This window comes from Podarcis vaucheri (genome assembly GCF_965113315.1).
Source record: "Podarcis vaucheri genome assembly, chromosome: 14".
In the NCBI taxonomy this organism is placed as follows: domain Eukaryota; kingdom Metazoa; phylum Chordata; class Lepidosauria; order Squamata; family Lacertidae; genus Podarcis; species Podarcis vaucheri.
The window spans coordinates 29474627-29494576 of record NC_138752.1 but is presented as its reverse complement, the minus strand read 5'-3'; the positions used below and the strand labels follow the sequence as shown (position 1 = coordinate 29494576).

At 56.9% G+C, this 19950-nt stretch overlaps 1 protein-coding gene across 1 annotated transcript; it reads left to right on the top strand.

Annotated features, from left to right (window-relative positions):
* The first annotated feature begins 335 nt into the window (after nucleotides 1-335).
* On the top strand, nucleotides 336-19851 carry FURIN (furin, paired basic amino acid cleaving enzyme). The gene is made up of 16 exons (XM_082198961.1): nucleotides 336-891; nucleotides 4489-4823; nucleotides 9259-9357; nucleotides 10366-10461; nucleotides 12133-12261; nucleotides 12749-12825; nucleotides 13190-13278; nucleotides 14008-14180; nucleotides 14309-14521; nucleotides 14619-14719; nucleotides 14848-14951; nucleotides 15044-15161; nucleotides 15956-16135; nucleotides 16229-16353; nucleotides 17254-17370; nucleotides 18159-19851. The coding sequence occupies exons 2-16, from the start codon at nucleotides 4644-4646 to the stop codon at nucleotides 18701-18703; spliced, it is 2346 nt and encodes a 781-aa protein (XP_082055087.1). The 5' UTR covers nucleotides 336-891; nucleotides 4489-4643; the 3' UTR covers nucleotides 18704-19851.
* The last annotated feature ends 99 nt before the right edge of the window (nucleotides 19852-19950 follow it).

The window sequence follows — 19950 nt, the reverse complement described above, 5'->3', positions numbered from 1 at the left end:
AGCTACCTGCCAAGGGAGGGAGAGGAAAGACGGTTCACCTGCTGGGCTAGATGCGGGTCTGATCTGACACAGCAGGGCTCGTCTGACGTTCTGGGGGGATAAGCGAGCCCAGGGCAGCCAAGTTGTTTTGGCACAAGCACTTCGTCCCCTCCCTGGCAGTAAAAGCATAAAAGTAACAAACAGCTGCCCTCGCAGGGCACATAAAATCGGCGGCCAAGGCCGGTGCTGCTGCTGCTAAGCTGCGCAGGATTCCGGTGACCTGCTCCGGTGCCCAGAGGCCAGCTGCTCAGCGCTCCGGAGAGGACAGATCACTCGCTTCATGCACGGGAAGCGCTCGGGCCAAGCCCGGGAGCCACGGTCAGGCCAGGCCAAGCCAAGAGCCGCAGGCTTGGCACAGGCGAAGGGCCGGCCTTGGAATCGCCGTGGATGCTGGCAGATGGGGCGGCCCAAAGGCGCTTCCAGGTTCCTTTTCTCTGCTCGCCCGCCCGGGGGGCGCTTCCTCCTCTCGGGCAAGCGGGCAGGGGGCCCAAAGAAGGCCCGCCTCTCCTGCTCGCTGCTGCAGTCGGGAGTGACGGCATCCGGGGGCGCCCGCCCGCTTCCCTGCCTGCCTTTTCGCCTGCGCTCTCGGTGCCCCTCGTCGGGAGGAGGAGCCGTAGAGGGCCGCCCCCTCTCCGGTCCGTCCGGCGGTTCCTGGGAGTAAACAAGCGCTGCGCCTCCGCCTCCTGCTGCTGCCCGCGGGGCGGGGGCTCCTCCGGGCTGGGCTTCCCGGTCCTTCCCTCCCGTCTAGGTGACGCTGCTCCTGCCGCCGCCCATAAAGGGGCCAGACGGGGCGGGCGGGCGCTGCCAGACGCAGGAGCCCTTCGGAGGAGAGGAGCAGCCGCCGGCGGCCCGGTAAGGCAGCGGCCGGTGTTTCGGGCAGGGACCGGGGGGGGGGGAGCGAGCTATCTAGCAGTCGGTCCGTCCGCCCTGTTGCTGCTGCTGCCCGTCCCCCTGGAGGCGACGGGACGGGGTTTTTCTCGCTCGACCCGCCTGGGCCCTTCCCGAGGGAAGCTTCCTCGACGGCCCTGACTGGAGAAGGGCTCGGCCAGGTCTTTCCCGACGGCGCGGCCGTGACGCTTGAAGCCGAGTAGTCTGAGGTCCCCGGGAGGCGGCGCAGGTGGCGCCTGGCCCTTGCCGGCCTCGCCGAGCAATGCCCACTCGGGGCATGGCACATTCCCGAGGCCGTCTTCAGCCGGGCCTGTCGGCGGCAGGAACCCCCAAGGGCAACCTCCCCTCTTTGGCGTGGCTTGTTTTCCTCCCTCGCCGTCTCCTCCGGCTTTCCGTCTTTAACCGCGGCGAGGGGAGGCGTGAGTCACCCTGCCTGCCAGACGAGCCTGGGCGGCCAGCTGCGCTGCGCTGGGGGGCCAGGCAGAAGTCGGCGTGGACGTGGCCTTCCCGACGGAAGCGACGGCCCGGCTGCCCCGAGAAAGTTCCCCCGGACCACTTCCCCGCCCCCTATGAAACGGGGGAGAGGGTCCCACGGATTGGACCCCCGTTTAATAAGCAGAGAGAAGTGGGTTGCCAATATCTTGGGGTACCATACGGGGGACCTGGGTACACTGGAGTTGTCCTAGAGTAGGAGGGGGAGATATAAGGCCACCGCTTAGCTTCCACCGGGAAGGTGGGGATGGCGGCTGCCGGCTGAGCTGGCGAGGCTGACTGCTTTCTGTCCAGCTGCACTGTCCTCCCGCTTCTAAGGAAATGAGTCGATGCTGTCATAGTCCTCGCCACTTCTGGGTGCTCTTTCCCCCAGCCCTTCCCTCTGTAGGTGTGCTGTCAAGAGCGCCTGGATTCTGCCTGCTTGCAGTCTCCCTGGGGCTAGAAGGCTCAGCGGATATTCCCGGGGCACAGGTGGCCTCTTCGTGTGCCTAGGCCCATGTGGGGCAAGCTGGTGTGTGTGGGTCTGTGTCTTCAGGGGAATCTGAGTATGCTGGAGGCTGAGGCGGGAGTGGGAGGGATTTAGCCAGGTGTACCTGGGTCTGCCTGGGGAAGCTCTCCAGCTGGCTCTGGACGGAAGATGTCAACCGTCCTTCCACCCGGGTGCTCTTTCTTCACCTGCCTGTGGACATAGCGTGGTTGTTGGGCCTCTGGTTTTCTGCCCAGCTTGGTGCTGTGCCCAAAGAGGTCACAGGATGAAAGTCCCTAAGCCACCTTCTCTCTGGGTCATGGTATGAGGCTTTGGCCTCCAGAGTCACTTACAGACTCCTTGTTAAGACTGTTTTCATGGAAGACAATTTTACTCAGCTACAAGTGATCGCCAAAGATGAGGCTTTTGTGGTGTGTCATGAGTTTGGATTTGCATACCTCTAAGGGTTAACTCACTTCCCTTCCTGCTGTAAGAGACACTCTTCTGCTGCCTTGTTGCCTGGGGATGGAAACTCCTCTGGTTTTCCATTCAGACAGACTCTTCCATCTCCTCCTGCCTGGCCTGGCATGCAGCTGCCACTCCCTCTCCTCTTTATGGCATTTCAAAACTTCCTGGCATTGAACCACAGGAGCTGCTTCTGTTCCCCTATCCCTCTGGGCCCCTCAGTTAAAGGAATAAGCTTGTTCTCATAGAGCGAGGCATGCGGGGCAACATCTGTGTCCCTCCTCTTAGCCATATGGGAGTTGTTTAGCAGTGTCTTGAGGGCCCCTCGTTTTGCAGCATTGTCTCAATGAACAAGTTTTATTGTCAGGATTTTAGATGTGGCAGAGCAGCCCTGGCCACAGACTGACCTAGAAGGGCCAGGTCATAAAGGACCCAGGAGCACAGCTGATGGCACAGGGTGCATGTGTTAGGAACTGGTTGCCATCTGCGGGGAGCGGCCAAGCCTGCTGGAGACCGTGATCTCAGGGGACTGGATTCTGCTTCAGGGGCACACCAGCTGCTGTGCCTGCAGAATCTCCTGGGTTCAGTTCCCAGCAGCATCTCCAAGGAGCAGGAGCAGGTGGCCAGTGCTGTTGGGAAAGACCGTCCTCTGTGCCTGAGACCCTGCCCATTGGAGGAAGCCATATTGAGCCAGGTGGACCAAAGGCTTGACTCTGGTGGTGGCAGCAACAGCAGCTTCATAACTGGTAGTACGGAAGCTCACCTCTGATCCGTCCCACCTTGGGTCACTTCTGGTCATGTGTTGTTGGCATGATGGTTTGGGTGACATGGAAGAGAGGAGACTCTGGCCTTGCAGAGAGCAAACGATCCTTCAGGTTCTGTTCCAAAGTCTAAGTTCCTTATTGCTAAGCCAACAATGGAGTGCTTTGTAGTCTCTGTCTGCTGCATGGTTGGCCTCACAGTGGTCCTGTGTCCCAGGTTCTTGTTCTTCTACCCACCTACCCTCTATCAAGTGTGTCTTTTTTATATTCCCCTGCTTTCTGTGTCCCTGGGAGGTGAGTGGAGCAATTTGCGCTCTGCCTGCCTTGGTGCAGAAGGTTGACAGAGCAGCATAGGGAAGTGGAACTGGGATGACAACCCAGGGCCAGATAGAGCTTTGAGTTTCCCCAAGTGTTGCAGGAGGGATTCTGAGGAGGTAATTTGTGGGCGTTGTTGGTCCCTGCCCATCCCTGCAGACTTGTTGACCCCTGTTTATCTTGTGTCTCCACCTCTGCCTTCTCAGTAGCTTTCCAAAGAAGTGTGGGAAATGCGGAACTGCAAATTTCCACATTCTGCAAGTATCTGCTTAAGATATTTTATACCCCTTCAATTAGAAATAATAATCCCAGGACAGTTCACAGTTGCCGATAACCATATGCAAATACAGTTTGCCAAAGTCTAATTGCACATTTTTCGCCCCCTCATAGGATTCCAGAGCCTCTGATTAGATGAGGGTTAAGCTGCCTCAGCAATGAGTGTGGGGGGCTGATCCCTTCTTGGCTGCTCAATAACCCGAGTCAGAGCCTCCCGGCCTTGAAACCTTCCCTAAACCGTCTTTTGAGCCAAGCGTGGCTTCCTTGGGACACTCCCAGGTAGTTCAGCTGCAGCCCAGCCTCTCTGTTCGCTCAAGGCCTGTGAAGTAGGTAGGGGAGCTCTTTTTGTCAGTTTGCCCCCGGGGCCAGCCTGGCCCAGGAGCCTCCCGCTGGAGTTTTCAGCCCTGCTAGGCCACCCAAGTGGATGAGTGCCTGTCTGGCCAAAAGAGCCCTGGACATTCCCCGCCTCTTCTGAACATGCAGCCTCTTCAGCTCTTGGGAGCAGGGCCCTTTTCCTGGGGAGGGTTAAGGGAGGGGACGAGGAGGCACCTGATGGTCATTGGGGGGCAAAGAGCTCTGGGAAGGGATCTCAGCATGCTGGGTGCAGGAACAGCTTACTTGTCACACTTCTCTGCATCCTGGGGTGTGGGACAGACCTTTGGGGTGGTGGCACATCAAGCCTGTGCTGAGGTGCCCATGAGCAGGTCTGTGTGTGGCTCCTCATCACCATCCTGACCTTTTGCTAGTCTCTGTCCAGGATCTGAATCTCTCCTTTTCTCTCCCCAGGTACTGCGCAGGTGACACCCTCGAGGTTTGCCTCCTGCTCTACCTCTCCTGACCGCTAGCCCTGATGCTGCCTCGGACTGACTGGGGGCTTGCTGGGCGGCAGAGTGAAGGCCTGCTTTGAGGTGCTCCCTGGGCTCCCCCCTTTCCCGGCTTTCATGGATCTGAGGCCACCCTGGCTGCTGTTGTTGTGGACTCTGATTGGGGCCCTAGCTCTCCTGGCCAGAGAAGTGCTTGGCCAGCACGTCTACACCAACACCTGGGCCGTCCTAGTCCCTGCTGGGCCACAGGAAGCGGAGCGGCTGGCCAAGAAGCATGGATTCCTTAACTTGGGCCCGGTGAGTGACGCCTGCAGCCTCCCTGGAGCTAGTGCAACCCCAAACCTGAAGGGAAGCTGAAATGGGCTAAGGGAGGGAGGGAGCAGCCCCTGATTCAGGGCTTGGAAGGGGTAAAGAAGAAGGCCAGGTGTGGTGGTGCTGCCTTTAGAAGGGAGATATTTAAGCCATGAAACAAATGCTGAACCCAAGAGCCTTGCTGGGTTTGAGGCAGACCTGCTGCTCTCCTCATTGCTGGGGTCTGGGAGAGGGGCTCTTTTCCATGCATGGAGGCACTGGGAGGTGCTAACAATAGAGGCAGGGTGCTTGGCTGTGGTGGGCGAGCTGGAAACTCCACCTGGGAAAGTCTGTTGGGAGTTCAGAGCTAGCTGAGATTGGGATGAGGAACCAGTGTTTGCCCAGGTGGGATTGGCCAGCGACTATGGTGTCATATGATTGGTTTTCCTTCTCCTACAACCTATAGTTCAGTTTGCTTTTAGGAGTTGCATTGAGTTTTTTGTAGGCCTTTGGCAGAATATTTTCATGTGCTCTGCAGAGGGGCTGGCTGTGGTGGCTGGGAGGTGTTGCTTGATGTGCTGAAGGTAGAATGTGGCTCTAGTGGCAGCAGGCTGCTCTACCTTCTTCCTTGTCCTTTCTAGTTGAATGTGCTTCAGTTAAACTCCCTACAGGTGGAAAGGTGACGTTTGTGCGCCTTACAAAAGGGCATTTGTTGCTGCCTCTTGAAAAGTGACTTTTTGCGGGTGGCTGGTTGGCTCTCTTTTCCCCAGGAGCCTCGTATCTTGGAGGTGGTGGTGGGCCCAGCTGCCCTGTGTTGACGCACGACTAATGCAAGCTTTGCTTGGCATCAGGCATGGAGTTGCCAGTTGCATCATCTTCTGGGCAGATTTGGAAAGGTCAAAAGCACAGCCTGCCCCCTGAGGCTGTTTGCACTTCACCTGCATGTGGGATCGGACACTGTGTGCCCTGGGGCTGTTTGCCTACCTTGAGGCCACCCCTTGTTCTCATCCGGTGGGATTTCATGCCACGCTCTTTGCTGCCCTGCAACTCTTGAATCATTTCACCCTTGAGTGGGAAGACGTGGCATTGACCAGCATTGACAACGGGGCTGATGAGCTTCACTGAAGCCCACCTAAGGCAGGGCTGACTGCAGGGTGGGACTGGCACTCGGGATGGATTGGATCTCTTGCTCCAGGGGGAGATGAGTCCAGCTCTTTTGGGGCTGGCTCTGTTGAAAGCACTTGACATGTTGACAGGGAGGTGCAGACCCCATTCCCACCTCATCTCCTGGTCATATGGCCGCCTTAGAGGGAGGCCCAGAGGCTTCCTCACTTGCTGAGCTCACCAGCTGTTTTAGGGCTCACCCAGACTTCCTTCTGCACCACACTTTCCTGCCACAGGCCTGCACTTTCTAGGTCCGTGTCCAAGTGATTTTATATGTATGTGTTGCCGCTACCCTTGGAAAAACTGCTGAATTGGAGCAAAAGGGAATCCGTGGAAAAACTGATTACCATTTGTTCCAATTCAACAGTAAACAGTGGGTTTTCCCAGGGGAAGCGGTGAAACACACTCAAAAAACCACATGGACCTAGAAAGTGTGGACCTGTGCCTGGAAAACATGGCACAGTCTTGATAAGCCCTGACTCCAGAGTGAAGCTTAGTTGGGGGGCAGGATGGGGGCTTGGCCTGCTAGAGCATCTTCGGGGGACAAAGCAAGCTGTTCCTTTGGAGCTAAGAACGTAAGAAGAACCTGCTGGATCAAGCCAAATGGGGCCCATCTATTCAGTTTTCTATTCTCACAGTGAACAGTGAACGTCCTGCAATCAGGTGCCCCTTCTGGGAAACTTGCAAGCAGGACCTGAGCACAAGGGCAACTTTCTCCTCCTGTGGTTTCCAACTGTGGAGACAGAGCATAGCCACCCTGCTAGTAGTCATTGATTGCCCTCTCCTCTATGAATTTGTCCAGTCCTCTTTTAAAGCCATCCAAGTTGATGGCCATCACTGCCTCTTGTGGGCATGAGTTCCATAGCTAAATTTCATGAAGAATCACTTTATCAGTTTTGAACCTTCCAACAGTCAGCTTTATTGGATGTCCATGCATGAGTTCTAGTGTTGAGAAGGGAGCAAAACTTACTCTACCCACTTTCCCCCATGCTATGCATAATTTTTATAAACTTCTATCACACTTTGGTCTTCTTCTTCGCATGAGGATCAATCCAGGCTGCTTGCCATTTGCCAGCTCCTGGTTGCAATCACCCCTTCACCGCTTCCTCCCTCACCAACTCAAGGCCTCCACCGCCCAGGCGATGAGAGCCAGGCGTTCTGGCCTTGCACATGAGGTAACAACCTTTCCCTGCTGCGATTTCTGGGGGTTGAACTATCCCTTGGAGCTGGATGTGGGTGCTGGTGGCAACAGAGTCTTCCGTTCCGGGTGCTGAGCTTCTGCAGAGCATCAGTCCTGGTCAGATCCTGAGAGCCCAGTGAGGGGAGGTGCTGTGCAGCAGGCTGGGGCTGAGGCTCAGTTGGGCTGGGGTGGAGGGGTAGAATACTCTGCAGAAAACCCAAGACCCCTGGGGCAGGGGGCATGTGGAGGAGGTAGTTATGCAGAAGTGGGCTCTCTCTGCCACTGGGCCTTTGATTCCGGAGGCAGGAAAGAAGCTGTTCAGTGAAATTCCTTTTGTTCATCTGTGAGGAATGTTTTGCCCCTGGCACAACTGGAATGGACCAGGGCTCAGTCCGGCGCAGCTTAAGGCCCAGGAGTGGAGCTAAGGAGTGGGGTGTCAGTCCTCTGTGGGTCATGCTTCTTCCTTCCTGCCCTGGCCTGTGCCGCTGTACCCCCTAAGTGCCCGTTGTGGCTCCTGGCTCCTTCCTAGGGCAGGCTGAGCAGGTTTGCGGTGCTGGCACCTGCGGGCAGCAGCCAAGGCAAGAGGCCCTGCGAAGGGGAATCCTGTTTGTTTTGGGGAAAATAGGGCAGGGAGCCAGGGCCTGGTGCACAGCCAGGCGTGCGGCAGGCAACAACTAGCTCGGGGTTCTGAGGCGCTCCCAGGAAGAAGGCAAAGGGATCTGGGAAGAGGGGAGTCTCTTCCTTGAAGACCTGGGGCTGGCCCCAGCTGCCCAGTTGAGGGCTTGTGCTGCATTCAGCAAGGGGCTGGGGGACCAGAAGAGCCTCTCCTTGCTAAGGCTGGAGCCCACCAGGATGGGGCACCTCCCTCTCCTCTCTGCCTGGCAGTGACGCTCTGTCTGCGAATTGCCCCCACCGCTGGCACAGTGCCAATTCTCGGGGCAGGAGCTGGTGTCCCCTTACACTTAAGCCCTTGTTTCCATGGCAAAATGCCCTGCAATTCTCTTCAGCTGTCTTCTGGGGAGGGGGGAATTGCACGACCCCTTTTTTTGCAATTGAGTGTTGGGAGTGGAGGCTTCAGCCCCTGGAATGTGCAGGCTGAAAATGTCCTAGGAGGAGCCTCTGGTGAAGGGGTCTGTTGGGGCCAGGGGCTGCTGTTGGGCTGTGGACGCTGATAAATACTCCTGTACCCATCTTTCTCCAAGCAGAGACAATTCCACGGTGGTCGTGGAGTTCCCTCTTTTCATCCTCACAGCAACCTTGTGAGGTTGGCTAGGCTAAAAGGGACTTCCCCTGTGAGCCTTGCAGCCAAGAAGAGAATAGGGCAAGAAGGGTCAACCACTACTGCTGTGGGACCTCCATGCCTGCTTTCTTCCTTCCCTTGAGCTTCCTCTTCGCAGAGGGCAACCCTTTTGACCTGCTGGCATACCCGATCCTCCAGCCTTTGCCCTGCAATGGTGGTCTGTGCCCTGCTAAGAATAAGAGTTTGGATTTGATATCCCGCTAAGAGTGTGGGTGTGAGAAATGAGATGGGACCTTCAGAAATTGTTGCCTGGGAGGCTGCACACTGGACGCTGGAAGGGAGTAGGAGCCCGTCGCTGGCAAGGCTTAGGTGGGGGTCCCGCAAGTGTCCGCTTGACATAGCTCTCCCCCTCCTCCTCCTGTGCCATCTCTAGGGAGGCCAGCAAGCTGCCCTTTTCCTTCCTCCTCCTCTCTGCCACTTGGGCCCAGCGCCATGAGGTCACTTGAGGAGCTGCTGCTCTCGCCCTGCCCTTCTTTTGAGGGGTTTGTTTAAAGATTAGAGATTTACATCAGAATCTTCTTAGCATCTTAGCCAGGCCCTGCAGGCAGCATGTGGGGAAGGAGCAGGAGCCAGCTGGTGGCCCTCATGGGGATGAGCGGTGGGGAGAGGAGCTCCTGGATTTGGCCTCTCCTCCCTCCCCTCCATGTAACTGGGTGCCAGCATGTGGGGCTATACTTGCCCATGGGGAGCCTCCCCTGGATGGGACCTCTGCCTTGTGCTATCACGGGCTGCCCTGCTTGGACCGACACATGGGAGATTTTTTGTCTCATTCATTCCTCCTTTCTCCCCCACCCTAGATCGTTGGAGACTATTACCACTTCCATCACCGAGGGGTGGCCAAGCGTTCCCTCTCCCCACACCGGTCCCACCACAGCTATCTGGGCAGAGAGCCACAGGTGAGTCCACAGAAGCAGGGAACCTGTTCCAAGTGAGAGGCAGTCAACATGGGGGTGCTACAGAGCACAGAAGCCCTGGTTCTGGTCAGTGCAGGCCTGATGCGCTGTAGGGCTTTGGCACCCACTTCTCCTGGAGACAGCTGGGGTTGGCTCCTGCTTGAGGCTTTTGGCTGAGCTCCCACGGTGGAGAGAGCAGAAGGGCTTTCTGCCTCCAGCATGCCTCGACTGGGCACTTTTGTGCTCTGCACATGGCCTGGGGCCGGTTCTGGGATAGGCTGTGGAGGGTGTCTAATCAGGCTGGTTTTAAACCAGATGGGCCTGATAGCCTGGTTCCATTTTGGGCTGCACAATAAAGCCCAGAGGATTAGCAGCCTGTCTGGGCCACCTCCTCCCCTGCAATTCTGGCTCTTCATTACCCATCCCTTCCTCCAAGGTGTCTCCTGCCACATCACCCTCACAACAATCCTGGGAGGCAGGCTGGGCAATACAGCAACTGGCCCAAGGCCAGCCAGTGAGCCTCATGCCTGGGGATGTGAACTGAATCCTAGCCTGACACTGCAATAACTGCAATGGCACTACATTGCTGCCAGTCTCAGTGCAGATGACACTGAGCTAGGTGGGCCAGTTGGCCTGACCTGGTCCAAGAAAGAGATGAGAGGGTGGAGCCCACCCTGCCAGGCATTTTGGTGGCTGCCTGAGTCCTTCTGGTCTCCCTATGGGTGGCAATAGGGGAAGGGATGGGTCCCCTCCACATTTGGCCAAGGATGTCCCTGGCCTGACTGACCCTGGTCCTCCTGGGTGTTGTGGGGTTCGAGAGTCCACTTTGTGCGTGGCTGAACTGAGCTTCACCCCTGCAGGTGCCAAGATCTTTCCACAAAGCATCCTGTCATTCTTGCCAGCAACTGTGCCCCCGCCAGCCACCTCCATGGGGACCTGGTTGCTCCTCGCACCCAAGGGTGCACTTGGGAGGCTGCCCTTCAGTGCCTTTTCTGCCTTTTGCCTCCCCAGGTGCACTGGCTGGAGCAGCAGGTGTCCAAGCGCCGGACAAAGCGGGACACCTTCCTGGAGCCCTCAGACCCCAAGTTCCCTCAGCAGTGGTACCTGGTAAGTGGGAGGGGAGGGCGGCGTGATGATGAAGGGAAGCAGAAGCCACCAGGCAACAGGCACTGGATTCTACCCTCCCCAGGGCTGCTGCCAGCCATGCCCTTCCACCCACATGGTGGTTGGGCAAGGGCGCCCTGATGTGACTGCTAATCCCCTCCCACAGAGTTAATCACTCCCTCCCTCCCTCCCTGCCTGGAGGATTAGTGGCAGCCTGGGAACAAAGCCCCCTCCATGACTGAGCTCACAGGAGCTGCCACCGCCCCGGAACAGAATCTGCCCCGGCCCTTGGACTGCCAGGAGCTCCCAGAGGCCACTGAGGGGCACCATCCGGATTCTGTCCTAAACAATGGGGCAACATCATTGCTGTTGTTGTTGCTAATTTATTTATTACTTGCCCTTCACCCTAAGGTCCCAGGGCAGGTCATAGCATTAAAAACAATACAGGCAACTCTCAGTTTACACGTGTTCAGCAGGACTGCATACACATGCATTGCACCAAACCCGGAAGTGACTTTTAAAACAGCAAAAATGGGCCCTCAGAGAGCCCAGAAACAGTGCCCAGGAATCCCACAAGCCTTTGCACTGACCTTTGAGGCCTGTGGAGGGTTTGAATTTGAGAAAGGAGGTTTGGAGGGAGTGATTGTGGTGGATTTTGGTGGTCTGGTAAGTGGTGCTGGTTTTTCAAGGGTTTCCATAGGTTTAGAGCAGTGTTTCCCAAACTTGGGTCTCCAGCTGTTTTTTTTTTCAGACTACAATTCCCATCATCCCTAACCACTGGCATTGCTAGCTAGGGATGATGGGAGTTGTAGTCCAAAAACAGATGGAGACCCAAGTGTGGGAAACACTGGTTTAGAGGGGGTTTGCAGGCATTTCCAATGGTGTTTCAAGTATATGTGATTTCACTGATGCGGGCAGTGCCTCGGAACATAATCCCCGTGTAAATTGGGAGTTGCCTGCATTACAAATAATTTAAAACAACTTTCCACCATAAGAATCAGAAGCCAGAGGAAAGAGGTGTGTCTTCAGCATTCTCCAGAAGCTGTGCAATGAAGGTGCCAGGCGAACCTCTTTGCGGAGGGAGTTCCACAGCTTTTAGGGGCCACTACAGAAAAGGCTGTCTCCCAGCACGTTCTCTTTGTGCCAATGTTTCTCCCCCAAAGCTGGGGGTCTTTCATGGTCCATTTCCAACTGAGGACTTGTCAGGCGTTGAAGGAGGTGTTGCTGCAGAGCAGATTCTCCCCCACCCCTCCTCCCCACTGTAGAGTCCTCTTTGCATAGCATAGAATAGTAGGGCCAAGAGGCTGGAACTGGCATTCTCCTGCCCCAATGAATATGTGGGGCTTGATCCTGCCACTTTCCAGGAAAGTGGGAGGGGAGTAGTGAAGGGAGCAGCAGCCAGCATTCCCCAATGCTCAGCTACAGATTCTTCCTTAAAGACTTAGCTGTAGTTCCTGCATGGCAGGGGGTTGGACTAGATGACCCTTGGAGTCCTTTCCAACTCTGCAGTTCTATGATTCTGTGAGCCAGGCATCTGGGGTCTAGTTAGAGATGGTTGCCTCCCCCACCCCCATGTGACGAAACACTGCCACGGCTCCGTAGCCTTTAGAGTTACCCTACTGGCTGTGCTGACTAGCTTTCTGCTCCCCCCACCTTTGCCCCTTTGCCCTCCAGTCCAATGGGAACCAGCGAGACCTGAACGTGCGGGAGGCCTGGCAGCAGGGCTACACGGGGCGTGGCATCGTGATCTCCATCTTGGACGACGGCATTGAGAAGAACCACCCGGATCTGGAGGCCAACTATGTGAGTGGGATGTGAGCAGGCTCCATTGGCACATGCTGTGCCCACTTTGCATGGCTGGTAGAAGGGGCCGCGAGTCTTCCTGGGACAACCCCCTCCCATCCAAGCTGAGGCCACTTTTGCACGCAAGCTGGGGGAAGCTTTGTAGCAGTAACAAAATCCCAGAGTCCTCCTGAGCCCCATCAAGCCCTGCCTGTGATGGAATGAGCCCAAGCAAATTCAGCCTCTGGTTGTGGCTACTTGCAGCACCACTTTGCATCACATGTGGAACAGTGGTCCTTTCTGGACTCTTGGGGTCACAACTGGAGCTTTCGGAACTGGGAGTTTACTGCTGGTGCAGAAAACGTGATTGTGGGGAGGGCGATTCCAGCAGGGAAAGAGGTGATGCTGGGCTCTTTCGTTGTGATTCCTACATTGCAGGTAGTTGGACTAGAAGGATCCCCCGGGATCCCTCCTAACTCTACAATACTGTAATTCTGCCTTCCTTCAGGATCCTGCCGCCAGCTTTGATGTGAACGATCAGGATTCAGACCCTCAGCCGCGTTACACCCAAATGAATGACAACAGGTGGGGAGCCTTTCCGGAGAGAGGTTGGGTAGGGATGGGAGATATTGGGTAGGGAAAGAGGAACACCACTCCTGCTCAGTCCTGGAAGCTCAGTCGCTGGGGGCATGTGGGCTGGGAATGGCGCTATGCAGAAGGAAAGGTGGATGGAGCTTCCTACCCCCTGGGAATGCTGCACTTCCCCCCCTTTGTCCCCCTCCCCGCCTTTGCCCATTTGAACCCTGACTGTTCAGGCTGCACTGAGAGGGAGAGAAGTTTGGGGCAGGTTTGCTTGTCCCCTGCTCCCTGTTTTCTCCCTGTTCTAATGTATGGCTGCCAGTCCCTCCCCACCCAGCTCAAGTCCGACCCCCCTCTCTCCTTCTTACAGGCATGGTACTCGGTGTGCAGGCGAAGTAGCTGCCGTGGCAAACAATGGCATCTGTGGTGTAGGTGTTGCTTACAACGCCAAGATCGGAGGTGAGGAGGGCATTGTCTCCGCCTTGGGCTGTACTCCTCATCCAGCTTCTCACACTGGGTTAGCTGCCCAGAGGGGGCCTGAAATCATAAATTGTAGAGTTGGAAGGGACCCCGAGAGTCATCTAATCCAACCCCCCTGCAAAGCAGCAATAATAATAATAATAATAATAATAATAATAATAATAATAATAATAATAATAAAAATAAATTTATTATTTATACCCTGCCCATCTGGCTGAGTTTCCCCAGCCACTCTGGGCGGCTCCCTATTGAGTGTTAAAAACAATACAGCATTGGATATTAAAAACTTCCCTAAACAGGGCTGCCTTCAGATGTCTTTTAAAGGAACAGGAGGTCGTTCCCCTGTCAAACAGCTCTTGTAGTCTTATTTCTTGTCATTTGGATCTGTTAGTTTGGGTCCTACACTCTGGAGCATCACAAAATAAGCTTGCTCCATCCTCCCTGTGGCAGCCCTTCAGATATTTGAAGTTGGCTCCCATATCACCCCTTCTCCAGGTGAAACATACCTAACTCCTTCCATCATTACCCATAAGGCTTGGCTTCCAGACCCTTGATCATCTCGGTCACCCTCTTAAGCACCTCTTCCAACTTGTCAATACCCTCCTTAAGCTGTGGTGCCCAGAACTGGGCACAGGACTCCAGGTGGGGCACCGCCAAGGCAGACCAGAGCAGTGCCATTAGTGATGTCCATCTGTGCCATCATCTTAGGTGTCCGCATGCTGGATGGAGAGGTGACGGATGCTGTGGAGGCCCGTTCCCTGGGCCTCAACCCCAACCACATCCACATCTACAGCGCCAGCTGGGGCCCTGAGGACGACGGCAAGACGGTGGACGGGCCGGCCCGCTTGGCTGAAGAGGCCTTCTACCGGGGCGTCAGCCAGGTGAGCCTGTGGTCTGCAGCCAGGGGAGGAGGAAGGGTGGCCCTTGGGGTGAGATTGGGCTGCTGCCAAGCCTCCCACCGCCACCCCTAGTCTTGCCTCTGCCTGACTTGGTCCCCACCCCACCCCAGGGCCGCAACGGGCTGGGCTCCATCTTCGTCTGGGCTTCTGGGAATGGCGGGCGCGAGCACGACAGCTGCAACTGCGATGGCTACACCAACAGCATCTACACCCTCTCGATCAGCAGCACCACCCAGTACGGGAACGTGCCCTGGTACAGCGAGGCTTGCTCCTCCACCCTTGCCACCACCTACAGCAGCGGCAGCCAGAACGAGAAGCAGATCGTGAGTCTCCATCGAGCCTGACGGGGTTTGGGGTTTGGGTGCAGGCTTTGGGTCACAACCTGGCAATCACCCTGTGCCTCCTCCTCCTTCTCCCCAGGTGACTACAGACCTGAGGCAGAAGTGCACCGAGTCCCACACAGGCACCTCCGCCTCTGCTCCGTTGGCGGCTGGGATCATTGCCCTGGCACTGGAAGCAAAGTAAGGGGGGCCGGGAGGGAGGGGAGAAGGGCTTGTGGCGGGGCGGGTGCTGCTTTGGTCCCTGATGGAGATGAGGGGTTTGGCACCCTTGCCCTCTCCGGTGAGACACGGCTGCTCCTTCTCCGCAGCAAGAACCTGACCTGGCGCGATATGCAGCACCTGGTTGTGCAGACCTCCAAGCCCGCCCACCTCAACACCAACGACTGGGCCACCAATGGGGTGGGACGCAAAGGTAAGCAGGCGCCTGCCAAGGACATGCCACTCTGGGGTGCAGGGGCAGGTCCTGAGCCTCTCACACACCTTTCTTCCTCCCTCTGCTTGCAGTCAGCCACTCATACGGCTATGGACTCCTGGACGCCGGCGCCATGGTGACTCTTGCCAGGAACTGGACCTCGGTGGGGCCTCAGCGGAAGTGTGTCCTGGACATCCTCACCGAGCCAAAGTGCGTCCCCCCAGTGGAGCGGGGAGGGGGTGGGTTTGGGGTCAGGCCCTCCTTAGGGCCAGCCTGCATGTGGCCAGTTACTGAGGGTGAAACGAGCTTGGGGCGTCGGGCTCCTTGAGGACTAGACTATTGCATCGTCTGTGTTTGAACATCGCACAGACAATGTGTAGAAATCCTAAGGAGCATCTGATCTGAAACGGGCAGTGGCTTAGAAATCGGGGAAGGAGAGGTGGCTGCAGTTTCCCTTGGCGTGGACTGGAACTGGCTGGAAGCGGCTGGAGGGAGAGAGGGAGGGAGTGTCCATCCATCCACATGAACCAGACAGAGGAGGCTTTTCAAGGACAGGACAGAGCTGCCTTTCTCCAGGGTGTTGCTGCAGTGGGGGCTGCTCCCATCTCTTGCCCTGCCCTCCAAACACTGCTGAGTGCCAAGGACCGGGCTGGAGTTTGCTTTTCAGGCTAATTCTGGATATTTTGCTGCTGGTGGACAACACCTTGTGGTCCTGTGGTGCTGGACCTCAGGGGATCAGAGGGTGCGGGGGGTGGAGCAGGGATGAGGCTGGGTTGGTGGTCCTTGCTAGAGCAGGCCAGCCCCAGCATTCCTGCCCACTGCAATCCTTTTTTTATCCAGAGTTCTGCCTTGCAGAATTTGCCCTCTGAGGCTGCTGCTGGCTGGCAAAGCCTCCTCCAGCCAGGCTAGGGATCTCAGCTCCTGCGGGAAAGGGAGTGGCAGGGCTCTTGCTCCTTTCACATCCTGTTCCGGCCCTGACCATGGGTGCCTGTTGCCTCCTGCAGGGACATTGGGAAGCGCCTGGAGGTGCGGCAGAAAGTGGATGCCTGCCTGGGGAAGGCCAGCTATGTGGGGCAGCTGGAGCACGTCCAGGCCCGGCTCACCCTCTCCTACAACCGCCGGGGTGACCTAGCCATCCACCTTGTCAGTCCCATGGGAACCCGCTCCACCTTGCTGGCTGCCCGGTAAGCCCCCTACCTTCCCTGGACCCACTCCTTTCTGGGAAGCTGCCTCTGGGCTCTGCCCCCCAATGCCTCTCACTTTTGTCCTCTCCCCAGGCCCCACGACTACTCGGCTGACGGCTTCAATGACTGGGCCTTCATGACGACGCATTCGTGGGACGAGGACCCCACTGGCGAGTGGGTGCTGGAGATTGAGAACACCAGTGAAGCCAACAATTTTGGTAACGGGGAAAGGGCACCTACTTCTCTACGCCAAGACCCACTTGTTGTGGCAAGAAAAATATTCCAACCATCCCGTGCCTCCCGCCCCTTGTCGCAAATCCCTCCAGTCCCCGTGACAGCCACCTGTCATTTCTCCACCCCCTCAGCTTCCTCTGCTTCTTGTCACATCAGCTGCAATTTGGTCTCCCTCCCGGGAGCACTGCCTGAGCTCCCTCCCCCTGCTTACTGGGCCCAGCTGTGGGCATTCCCTCCCTTCCCGCCCCCCCAACCCCAACAGCTGTTTAATTCCCTCTTGCTCTGTTTTAATTCCCTGTGACGGAAACCCCAGAAAGGCGGGGGGGGGCTTCCCCAGCTGCCATCCCTGCCTGTTTAAGAGGCTGCCGGCTGGACAGAAGGAGGGAGGGATGGGGATGCTGTGCTGAGCTCCTGAATGTGGCCCCCTTCCCCACCTGTGGCCTCAACAGCAGCGGTTCACAAACTTGGTTCCATAAACTGATTCCCAGTGCCCCCCCCCCTTATCCTATAAAAAGCATTACTCAGAATAGCAGTTTGCACCACCCCCTTAATGGTAGATCATAACACAATAACATTCAAAACAAATAATTGCACCTTTATTCAAAATCGGATTAAAACTATTCAGTTTAATTCCACAAAACAGATGACCTTGATCCAGCAATACCAGCTTTTCAGAGCCTGAAAGTCACCCCCTTGCCTCTTAGTGTCCTCCTCCCCCTGTAATCCCACCACCCAGTTTGGGAACCAGTGCTCCTCAGCGTTAGGCCCTTCTTGGGGGCTGTTGCGCAGCAGAGCGTGCCAGGCACAACTCCTTGAGTGACAGGGAGGAGGGCAGGTTGGGTGGCTCTGCCTCCTCCTCACATCTTCTGCCCTTCCACCCGCAGGCACCCTCACCAAGTTCACGCTGGTTCTGTACGGGACGGCCATCGACCCCCCCAGCCTCTCCAACCAGTTTGAGAGCAGCGGCTGCAAGACCCTGACCAGCAGCCAGGCCTGCGTTGGTAAGTTTTGTTGTAGTTATGTTTCATTGCATCCATATCCTACCAGTTTCTCCAAGGAGCTCAAGGTGGCGCCACAGTCTTTCCCTTCCAACAACAACCCTGTGAGGTCGAGAGGCAGCGAATGGCCGAAGGTCACCCAGGGAACTTCACAGCTGAGCAGAGATTTGAGCCCCGGTCTCCTAGGGCATAGTCCAACCACTACACCTCCACTGGCCCCCAAACCTGCTCCACTCGAAAAGCCTATGCTGGAGCCCTGCTCTGAACAACAACAACAATTATTTTATTATTATTATTTATACCCCGCCCATCTGGCTGGGTTTCCCCAGCCACTCTGTGTGGTTTACAGCATATCTAAAACCATAAAACATCAAGCGTTAAAAACCTCATGATACAGGGCTGCCTTCAGGTGTCTTCTGAAAGCTGTATAATTCTTTATCTCCCTGTCATCTGAAGGAAGGCATTCCACAGGGAGGGTGTCACTATCAAGAAGGCCCTCTGCAGTTGCCACCAGGTTCCTCCCACTAGGCACTGCTCTGAGTGACTGGGCGTACAGAGGGCAGCTTTCATAAGGTGTCCAACGTGTTTGGCGCAAATGGGAACCATGCCATCTTCTGCCCATGTCCCTGGGCAAAGAGGCCCCCCACAGAGGGGGCTGTGTGGACAGGAGACCCCACACCCTCTCTCCACTGCAGGTAAGGGGCGGACCTTGCTCCTTGGCACTGCCTGAATGCCTTTTCTTCCAGAGCCTGGAGGCCTGACCCCTTCTCTTGCCCCTTCTCTCCTTGCAGTGTGCGAAGAGGGCTTCTACCTCCACCAGAAGAGCTGCCTCAAAACGTGCCCCCCTGCCTTTGCGCCGGGCACTGTGGCCCCCCCTCTGGAGAACATTCTGGAGCCCCAGCTGAGCTCCCGCCTCTGCGTGCCCTGCCACCCGTCCTGCGCCACCTGCTTGGGCCCGGAAGCCACCCAGTGTCTGTCCTGCCCGGCCCACGCCCACTACAACAGCCAGGAGCAGACGTGCTCCCACCAGACCCAGAGCAGCCGGGCCTCACCCACCCTCCTCAGGGAGGGCACGCAGGTTGCCGGCGGCCCCTCCCGCTTGCCCGTGGTGGTGGCCATCCTGAGCTGTGCCTTCATCGTCCTGGTCTTCGTCCTGGTCTTCCTGGTGCTGCAGCTGCGCTCCGGGCTGTGCCTGCGCGGGGTCAAGGTGTATTCGCTGGAGAGCGGAGGCATCATCGCCTACAAGGGGCTGCCTTCGGACGCCTGGCAGGAGGGGCCTGAGGAAGAGGAGGAGGGCGAGAGGACTGCCTTCATCAGAGACCAAAGCACCCTTTGATGAGCCTGCAGCCCCCCGGCGCATCAGGGGCAAGACCAAGGGGCCAGAGGCTCTGCACCGGTCTGCTCTCTCACTCCCCCCCCCATGGCTGGGTGGGGACCTTGGACAGAGGCACTCTGTGTGTGGGCCAGGATGCTGCTGGAGGACAAGGCGCCCAGGCACCCTAGGCACTGGTTTTAACTCGCCAAAGTGATTTTTTAAAGACTGAACCAGTTTCTCTGCCTGCCTCCGCTGTGGTTGGAGGGGCATCTGCGCGGGGCTGCCTTCCTCGCTGCTTGGGAAGGGGCAGGAAAAGCCCCTCAAGCCTTTGTCTCCAGGCAGGGGCATGGCTGAGAGTGCCCGGTCCAGTGTGGGGCGGGGGGGGGGTTAAAGTGGCACAGGCCCCCAGCTCCGTCGCCTTCTTTCTGCCCTGCCAGCAGCAATAAGAGCCTGACTCCTCCTCTCCTGCTCCGTTCCGTGCCCTTCCCACTGATCCACGGAGCTTGTGCCACCGTTTGGGGCCTCTTCCTTGTGCAGCCGGCCACCTGCCTACCCATGCCTTGGTAGACTGGGAGGTGAGCTGGGCTCCTCCTCCTCTTCCCCTGCCCCCACCCGTGACAGTTGGGGCTGAGATGGACGATTGATGCCATGGGTGTGTCTCTTCAACCCAAGGCGGGCGGCTCTGCCCTCCTTCCTGCAGGAGCAGGAATTCCTCTGGGGCCACAGGGAGGGGGCCTGGGGGCGGCGGCTGCTGCTTGACCACTGAGCTGTGCCCAGCCCCTCCCTGGATCTGCCCAAAGTCACTGGAGCTTCCATCTTTCCTCATGTGCCTTGTTCCCCCTCCTCCTCCTCTTCTTCTTCTTCCTCCTTGATGACAATCTGTTGCTGGTCCTGGGGTTGCACTGCCCGCCTCGCCTGCCTCTCTCCCTCCGGGTCTGTTCCCTGCTCTCTGCTGCTGGCGGAGGTGGAGGCTGTGCAGTTGTAGGCAGGGGAAAGAACGGGCTGCCCAGGACTCGTTTTCTATCATAACTTTTTTGGTGCACAAATAATTTCTTGTAATTTAAACAAGGAGCCAATTCCTGTGGCCAGTTGTTTTGTTTTTTTAATTTAATGGATGTGGATATAACGCTAGAGAGATTAAAGTTTATTAAATGTTGGAACTATGCAAACTTGCTGTGTCCCGCTGTGTTCTCTAGACAGAGATTTTGTGTTGGTGGGTTGCAGGTGCCTGGCCACAGACACAGGGCTGCCTCACACCTCCCAGGCAG

Coding starts and splice junctions, on each gene's coding strand:
- FURIN (XM_082198961.1), top strand. CDS start 4,644: ATGGATCTGAGGCCACCCTGGCTGCTGTTGTTGTGGACTCTGATTGGG. Junction 14,181..14,308: donor TCTACCGGGGCGTCAGCCAG/GTGAGCCTGTGG, acceptor ACCCCACCCCAG/GGCCGCAACGGGCTGGGCTC. Junction 15,162..15,955: donor GACATCCTCACCGAGCCAAA/GTGCGTCCCCCC, acceptor TGCCTCCTGCAG/GGACATTGGGAAGCGCCTGG.